The 9,435-nt window shown below is 33.6% G+C and overlaps 1 protein-coding gene across 3 annotated transcripts; it reads left to right on the forward strand.

Annotated features, from left to right (window-relative positions):
* The first annotated feature begins 1,048 nt into the window (after positions 1 to 1,048).
* On the forward strand, positions 1,049 to 4,462 carry LOC145034563 (type I inositol polyphosphate 5-phosphatase 2-like). Of its 3 annotated transcripts, none has more exons than XM_078983003.1 (11): positions 1,049 to 1,192; positions 1,269 to 1,374; positions 1,456 to 1,551; positions 1,817 to 1,901; positions 2,027 to 2,131; positions 2,381 to 2,938; positions 3,020 to 3,158; positions 3,254 to 3,438; positions 3,537 to 3,645; positions 3,751 to 3,899; positions 4,009 to 4,462. In XM_078983003.1, exons 1-11 carry the CDS (start codon positions 1,163 to 1,165, stop codon positions 4,214 to 4,216), a joined length of 1,770 nt encoding a protein of 589 aa, XP_078839129.1. In that variant the 5' UTR covers positions 1,049 to 1,162; the 3' UTR covers positions 4,217 to 4,462. The 3 variants fall into 3 exon arrangements, with proteins under 3 accessions (XP_078839129.1, XP_078839130.1, XP_078839131.1); XM_078983004.1 differs by having other exon boundaries at positions 3,023 to 3,158; XM_078983005.1 differs by lacking the exons at positions 1,049 to 1,192; positions 1,269 to 1,374 and having other exon boundaries at positions 1,534 to 1,551; positions 1,817 to 1,896.
* Positions 4,463 to 9,435: the final 4,973 nt, after the last annotated feature.

The following is a 9,435-nucleotide window of genomic DNA, read 5'->3' on the forward strand; positions in this document are numbered from 1 at the left end:
TCTCTAAAACTCTTTACTCTCAAGCTGGTTTGGAATATTTATATTTTAACTGATTATAGAAATATTTATGCTGATTGTGTCTTTATCAATTGTGTTTCCCTCTGATTGATTGGATTTTTTTTTAAATATATGTCTAGATATTCTGGTGAAACAAACCTAATTTTAGTTGTTGTGTGACTGATGAGCTGACATAAGCTTCGATATGGGACCATGTTTAAGATATAATTAATAATTTCCTAATTGATTACTAATCATCATACAACAAGCAAATAGATCGCAAGATTTAGCAGGTCAAAATCCAATTATTATAATTACTTAAAGTCAAATGATTTGTGTGGCTTGATGCACTCTTGTCGAAAGTTAAGGGTGTGTTTTCCATCAAAATCCAACTGTGCTACGGTATATTAGTTGTAGTGAAAGCGATGTCTAGTTTTTTAACGGGACTTGTGGGTTGCTTTCATCACTGTATTCAAGATTATGTTTTTTTATTTATTTTTTTGTGGAAAAAGATTAGCTGTGACCGATTAGGGAAGGTCAAATTTGACTTTTCATCCTAGTTGAGGTTATGGGTGTTTGCAAAATTGACCATAACGTCTATGTTTATTCCAAATTGGCTCATTTCCATAACTACTCTCATTAATCATTATTGTCCTTTTGAAACACGTGCTAATTGTAAACGATAGTGTTTTATTTGACATTTTTGAAACAAGGATGGCTGATTTGCTAATTGTTATGAAAAGTCATGCACGATGGTTCAAAAAGTCAATTAGTATCTATTAAACCATCTTTACAATCTATTCATATAAGAGATAAACAGAACAATATTCTTTCAAAAACCGTGGGTGGTCAAAGTTTCCAAGGATTCAGTTCAGGGCTAATATGGTCTTTTTGATAATTTAATATATATAATAATAATATATTAGTATATGGCCAAGTTGTGCATGTGTAGAGTATTTATTTATTTATACGCATTAGATTAAGAACGAGCGTTCTAAGATGCATTGGAACAAATAGTGGGCCCTCTTTATAACATTGTTTATTGAGGATCTCCCATAATATATATATATATATATATACATATATATATATATACACGCTACACGTTCCTAGTGCTCGCAAAATCTACAACAATTTTTTTTTTGTTTTCTTTTCTTCTGAAACAATGAAAACCCGAAGAGGAAGGCGCTCTGAGGTATGTTTTGACTAATCTTTATTACTTCCGAAGGCCAAAAATGGTGAAAAGTTGTGATCTTTTTTATTATTTGTAGGCATTCTGGCCATCAATGGTGATGAAGAAATGGTTAAACATTCAGCCACAGCATAATGATTTTAGTGAAGATGAAGTTGATACAGAGACTGAAAGTGAAGACGATGGTATATTCAGACCTTCAAAAAGATGACTTTTACATTCTTTTGATTCCTTTCTAATCGTTCTTGTTTCTTATTGATTCACAGTTTCCTCTCTTAGAAACGAAAGAATTCATTTTGATAAGAAATGTGGTCGAAGAACACAGAGAAACATGTCTTCGTGTACAAGTCATACCTTAGATGGTAATCATCTGTTTTTCACTATTTTTGTTTTTTCTTTACACGTTTTTCCATCGTGGGTATGTCACAAGAACTGCCGCATTTTCCCTTTCTGGAAAATCCATGGAGTAAAATTACCTATAAGCCCGCCATACCAATCTCTTACGAGACTCGTTTTGGTTCAATTTGATGCAGAAACATAGGGGTTTTTGGTCTTTTGATCCCTTTGAAAAAGATGATCTGATGTGTTTTTATGTCGTCTAATAATTTGATGTTTCTATAAATTCAGGCATGCCTGGAAAAGGGGTGATAAAACATAAGAGGGGGAAATCAGAGACATTACGCGTTCATTATATTAAACCAAAAGATGTGAGGTTTGGCTTTTGAATCTTGTTATCAAAAATCGTCTGTTTTTGCCTTTTTTTTTCCTTCTTTTTTTCTTTTCATATGAATAAATAAAATCGATTTTGGATTAATCGTATCACCTGTTTTTAAGCAGGATGACAATTGGCACATGGAATGTTGCTGGAAGGCTCCCTAACGAAGATCTTGAGATCGATGAGTGGCTCTGTGTGGATAAACCATCTGATGTATACATTCTTGGGTAATAATCCAATCCATAAAATCATAAATTCATAAATCATAAAGTTTGACTTTTGAGGTCAAACGCTTAAAGATTTCAACTCCTGAATTGATGCGAATTCTTTAAGCTTTTACGCTGTATTCGCTTACTACCCTTAAAGTTACAACATGTACTAAAAAGGGTGGAAGTTGTTTTTTAAATCCGTATACTATTCACATGAATCTCTGTGAATCTTGAAACTAACTGGTTTGACTTATAATTACTTTACAGTTTTCAAGAAGTTGTCCCATTGAGTGCTGGGAATGTACTCGGAGCTGAAACGCGAAGGCCGATATCAAAATGGGAGGCGATTATTCGAAAAGCTTTGAACAAATCACCAGAGCCAGTCGCCATACCTAAAAGTTACAGTGCTCCAACTTCACCAATCTCAAACGACAATGGCGAATTAAGCTCCACCCAGATAAATCTCCCCGAAACAAAAGTTTTCAATAAACTTGACTGGCCTGAAAAAGCTCTAGACCTAAAACCAAAAGTTCTTTCTGCTGGTGCAAAGCTACGAAGGGTTTTAAGCAGCAATGCAAGAGTCGGTAGTTCCGATTGGTTAGCACCTCAAGATAACATCTTCACCGGAGGGTTAAAAAGGGTGCACCATAGCTCAGGCGACCTGGGTATGCTCTGGAATGAGCAGGAAGAAAGAACAGACATGGTCGACTCGCTTGATGATGTGTCGGAACAAGTTTTGGAAGAGGAAGATGACTTTTTTGGAGACACAACGGAATTGGAGTATGAGAATTCGCCTTTAGATGATCAAGTAAACTCGCATCATAGGTAAACTAAACACACTTTTTTCATTTTCCTTTTGGTTCTTCAAGAATCAAAGTGGCTAACATAACACCCTTCTTAACATAGCAGGTATGTACGAATTGTTAGCAAGCAGATGGTGGGCATATACATCTCGGTTTGGGTTCGTAAAAGTCTACGAAGACACATAAACAATTTAAAAGTGTCACCAGTAGGCGTTGGGCTTATGGGTTACATGGGTAATAAGGTAATTTCACTAATTTCGTTGCTAAGATTTTTACTTTTTTTTTTTTCTCACTGCTTCCTTAAAAAGTAAAAACTAAATACTGGTTTACGAATTAGGGCTCGGTTTCTGTAAGCATGTCTCTGTATCAAACAAGGCTATGTTTTGTTTGTTCTCATTTGACATCGGGACACAAAGATGGGGATGAAGAGAGACGGAATTCGAACGTATCTGAGATCTTGAAAAGGACTCGTTTTTCGTCTGTTATAGATCCCGATCAACCTCAAACAATTCCATGTCATGAGTAAGTGACCTTTTTGAAATAAATACGATACTTTTTTTGTATAAAATCATTCGTGGGATTATTGATTTATTGTAACGTTTGTCTGTTTCACAACACAGTCAGATATTCTGGTTTGGAGACTTGAATTATCGTATCAATAAGCAGGATGCAGAGGTCCGAAAGCTCGTTGCCATGAAACAGTGGGATGAACTGCTCTATAGCGATCAGGTAATCAAGAGCTGACCAGATTAAGTCATGTCCCCATTAAATTGATTAAGTCAAAAGGAAAGAGTATCTTAGTTTATGGTTAATTGGGATTTTTATGGTTTGTAGCTTTGCAAAGAACTGAGAAGAGGGCATGTTTTCCATGGATGGAATGAAGGAGCTATTGACTTTGCACCGACATACAAGTATGAAATGAATTCAGATAAATATGTGGGTGAAAATCCAAAAGAAGGAGAGAAGAGGAGAACACCTGCATGGTAAGTAGTTACATATAATACTCTCTTTGTTATGAGATTCCTATAAAAAGTAGTTATTTTTTACCTCAAAAGTCAAAGTTTATGTACTGAATCAACCCGAATATGCCAGGTGTGATCGCATATTATGGTTGGGAAAAGGCATAAAACAGCTTTGCTATAATCGAGCAGAAATAAAGATGTCAGATCATCGACCAGTGAGTTCAGTTTTTGTGATTGAAGTTGAAGTGTTTGACCCGCGAAAGCTACGAAGAGCCCTAAATTTGACTAGTGCTGCAGTGCATCCCGAGATGATATTAGATGAAGGGCTGGAACTATAGCTCGAGTAGCATCATGAACATTATTACTTTTTAATTATTATACATTTTTGATCCTGAATTTTGGTAGGATTAACATGATATAGATTGGGAGTTTTTTTTTTTTTTTTTTGCAAAATTCTAAGAAAACAAAATCCACCAGTGAAGGAATAAGGTGGAATACAGTGTGTATAGAATTTGAATGAATTGTATGTGTAGTTTATATGGATATTGAATGGAAATCATATATGGTTTCTGGACTTGTGCATACATCTTGAATACCTTATTGTCGTTTTGTATTTGTCTTTTTTTTTTTTTTTTTTTTTAAATGTAGATTTATCTTATGACATTACAAATGATTAAAACCCACAATCAATGGTGACTTTAAGTAAATAATAAAATTTGAATATGTGATTTACTTTGGGGCTTTAAGTAAATAAAAAAAATTGGGGTAAATAAACAGTTTCAATCTAGAAAACCTTTAATTTTATAAACCAACATTTTTACCACCTCCAACTTGTCTTTATAATCCAAGAAATATATATATAATTAACAAAATAAGCTTTAAAATTAAAGGTACTTTAGAATTGATGGCTTATACATATATAATTAACATAATAAGCTTTAAAGCCTTCTAGAATCGAAGGCTCTAAACGTTTACTTAATTTTACAAAGGATAGAGATGACGTTGCCGACAATTTTATTTGATGTTGGTCTCTCCCACACTAGTCAATAGCTTTGTACTATGTTTATGGATGATATGAATTATTATGATTATAAAAAGACACCTATTGGTAGTAGAACATTGATTGTTTAGATAATTTATGTAACTATATATGTTTAACAAATCATATCTCGTATAGGCACCGGCTTCGGTTATTAATATAAACAACCGACATTGATTGCTAATTAGATAATTATATCACATATCCAATTTCAATTTGGCTGATGTGGTACCTACAGAATATTGTTTTCTACTAGGAATTTTTTTTTAACAAATTGAAAGATAAGAGTACTATAGTCTATAGTCATAATCGGTGGAGCTATTCATTTTTTATGTAATTATTACATTCGATACACACACAAAATAAAAATAAAATCTAGGAGAGAGATTTTTGGTCGAAAAGGTATTAAGGAAGAAGAAATGAACACTTTTAATTACTTAAAAAAAAGTTTTAACGAAAATTAAAAAATAAATACCATGAACTCATAAAGTAGCATTATGATGAAGGAAACATTTTTGTTTATTTTTGGAATATAAAAAAATTTTAGTTGAATTTGAAAATTTTCTGAAAATATTAATGTTTTCACATATTATATAAAGGAAAATAAAATAGCATATAATTCCATTCAAGCAAAGATAGAAAAAAAAATATGCATCTCCGTGGAATGAATATCGATGCACGAAAGAAAAAAAAAATCTACAAATAATGATTCATTTAACTAATTACATTGTGACCAATACTCATTCCATATTCGATTAATGTATATTAAATACAACTTAATATTAATTAAATTTGTATAAGTTCAGCAGGTTTCTGGTTTAGCAGTATTATCATTATTAGATGGTGTCATCTAAGTATTATCATTATTAGGTGGTGTCATCTATATCTGAGATCGAGTGTTCAAATCTCGTCATAAATATAACTAGAATTAGATGTTAAAATATATTGGGATAAGTATTTATGTTTAGCTAGATGAAACTTAAACTCATGGATTAGTAATAGATGATGGATTTTTCTAGTCTTAGAAAAGTACTTAAAGTTATTAAATTTGGCTGCGTTGGAGAACCTATATTGTGACTATAATATTGTGTTTGTTTAATAAATCTTATATAGCCTCAATCATAATTAATAACTAGTTTTGTGTTAAATTATGTGTGAACATGCATAGCTCTACATGAATTTATTCAACATTAATATATTTGGTCTTGAATTGCTAATAATATATTAATCGGTAACCAACTTGAATTATCCATAATTAATAACTAAGAGGAAAAGTGGATTCAAACTAAACATGAGTGATTTTAATCATTGATTGAGTTTAACAATTGAGTAATAAGTTTGTATGAATTTGCAAAATCAAATAAAACCCTTTTAAACTTTTGTTTAGGAATTTAGGTTAATTTAGTAGCAATTAGATTAAATAACTAAATCCGTTCCCTGAGATCAATACTCGACACTATTTGCGAAAAGGTACATTGCCTTTAGTCGCATAGCTGGTTAGATAGTAGGTAAAATTAGGTGTAGTAATAATTCGACATTAAGTTTTTGGTGTCGTTGTCGGGGAAATGTTAATTAGTTTAGGAATTTATTTGCTTTAGGTTAATCGATCCTTTTTGTGGAGTAAAACCTGCAAAAAGTTAATTTTTGCATTAGTCTTTATTTCAGAATTGAACTCACGACGTGAACCTTAAGTTCACGACTGAACTCAATAATTTACATTTTCTTTCGTTTTCTGTTTCTGCCTAGTTTTATTGCAATAACACGATGTGGTACTCTTTACCATGTCGTGGTGAAGAGTCAATATGTGTTTTTAATTAGTTTTTGTTTAATTTTATGTTTTTATTTTTGTTTTCTTGTAGTAGTACATGACCTGTGGATCCAACACGCCTTTGATACCACCGCTTGAAGATCCATAATCAACCCTTCACAAAAAGACGGATAAGAACGTATGAGAAACCAAACCACCAAAGAAATCACTATTTAAAGATCTAAAATCTGTTTTTAGAAAGAAGAAGGGGAAGAACGTAGGTGAATCAAGTAATTCCTCGAAGAACGAAAGCAAATTAGAAAAGCTTCGAGCAAAATTCGAATCTTCACGAATCCAATTCCAAAACAGAAACCGACAAATAAGAAACAAAAACCGAAGACGAGGCAAAAAATGAGATGGTAAACATTGCAGATATGTCTATGGAGGCATATAAAAAGAGAATCTGAGGTGACACCGGTCCCGATTTACTGCAACTTGCAATTCCAGCTGCAGCAACATTCGAGCTGAAGGGACACATTATGTCCGCACTTAAGGAAGTCTCATTTTTATGGGAAAAATCATAAGGATGCTTACAAACACCTTGACGAAGTCAATATAAGAAGCAAAAAGAAGAAAAGTATAAGCAACTTGACCGAGGACTTTATCAAAAAGAGCAACCACCTGAAAAGAAGGTCGATTTGGAGTCTATGCTCACAAGATTCATGGAGGCTTCAGAGAAAAGATATAATGATACTGATGCGATGATAAGAGACCATCAAATTGTCATGAGAGATCAACAAGCTTTGCTATGTAATCATCAAGCATCAATCTCCAACATAGAAGTTCAACTTGGACAATTAACCACTTTGGCTAATGAGCGAATTTCTCCAAGGATTCCCGAAAAAAGCCTCAATCGCAAGTAATGGTGATTGAAACTGAAGAGGATACCATCTCTGAGTTCTTAGAAGCTCTAGAAGTCGAGCCACATCTGTGACAACCCGATATTTTCGGATCAGTGTAATGACCTAAAAAGTCAAGAATTTGTAATCTCTTTTAATGTAATGAAATTTGCATCAAAATTTGAATGTTCAAAAGTCTCTATTGGGTTACATAAAATGATAAACATCGTATCAAGGGTTTCAGAAATATAAAGAACACTAAAATCCGAGTTATAACGAAGAAGTTATGACCAATCTAAGAATCACATTAAAAACCGGCAACACTGATAAGCGTAAAACGGGAAGTTTCAATAAAATTATATTTAGTCGTAGGTATCTACTGAAAGTTGTAGATATCATTAGACCGTATGCGTATATAAAAGAACGTCCAAATCTGACTTCGTATAAGAAAGTTATGATTTTTCCAAGTTTCAAATATAGCAGCAGACAGCTAAAATACTCGAAACAGAGATCGAGAGATTTTTATCCGATACAACCTAAATGAGGATCGAATGTCTCAACAATAGTAGCACAACGGAATAAATTCTGACGAGAACGGACATCACATGAAGAAGTTATGGATTTTTAACGGACTTTTCGTGTCCCGGCCCGTTAAAAATAAATAAAAATAAAAATAAAGTCAAAATTTGCCGACGGAGTCTAAACGAGAGTTGTAGAGCATAATCTCACCTACGCGTGGATATAAAGAACGTTAAAAACGGAGCTCGTACGCGGAAGTTACAAATTTTCCAAGTTTTCGGCACAAAATCTGAGGCCACCACGACGTGGTAATGTGATTGATGGGTGTCAGGTGCATCAGCAAACGTCTCATCAACGGAAGAGGATAGAATCCCTCACCACGACGTGGTGACCAAATTTGGGCTATAAATAACAACCGAAGGTGTTGGGTTCCAGTGCTCATTTCTTCTCTCTCTCATGCCAAAGCTCTGCGTTTAAACCCCTGAAACCATCCTGAAGCCCCGATATTCATATCCAAGTTCCGAAGGAAGGTTTTTCACTCCCGATATTCCCGAGAATCCTGAGAAATTCAACTTTCCCTAGTCGAAGTTCTGCTCAGTTTTCGTTTCACCTTCTTCTGTCTATCGAGTGAGTTCATACCCCTACAACTACGTTTCCAAATGCTTTGTAAATGCTTTTATACACTTTCAAGGGGGGGGGGGGGGGGAATACAAGTAAACACACGGTTACTCTCGTGTGGAAAACATTAAGCTTTTACTACACTTATCTTTATATAACAAATCATACGTGATTCATAACTATCAAGAGTAAACACATGTTGTTATACAAATATCAAACACTTTATTATATATTGGTGTATAATGTTCAACATTGTTATTACAAATGCTATACTTACCTACCAAGCTGATATTGCACTAGGGTTTATCATACAAACGAATCATACATTTGAGAAAAACTATAATAGGTATAGTTTACTAGATATTCAAGAGATTTTACATACTATGAGTACTATATCAGGGAAATACTTTCATATACAAGAACAAATGAACTTTTCATACGTAAATCTATTTAATACTAAGTTTTGTGAGACATTCAACTTCACGTACTTTCCAGTATGCAGTTAAAGTCCTGTATTATATACCATAATCTCTTGTAGGAAGAGCGTGATACTTGTGTATAGATCTAAACAAGATTGACAATCTCGCACCTAAACTGTTAGCTGCAGTTAGACCGGCAGGTCTGGGGTGATAAACGTCATAACATTCCAACGCCTGAAGAACGTTGTTACAGCCAGTCAGGGTCAATTTATGGATTTAAGCAAGCGTGTAAGCTTGTGTATATGTCAAAGCCAGT

This window comes from Lactuca saligna, chromosome 3 (assembly GCF_052625555.1).
Source record: "Lactuca saligna cultivar CGN05327 chromosome 3, ASM5262555v1, whole genome shotgun sequence".
In the NCBI taxonomy this organism is placed as follows: domain Eukaryota; kingdom Viridiplantae; phylum Streptophyta; class Magnoliopsida; order Asterales; family Asteraceae; genus Lactuca; species Lactuca saligna.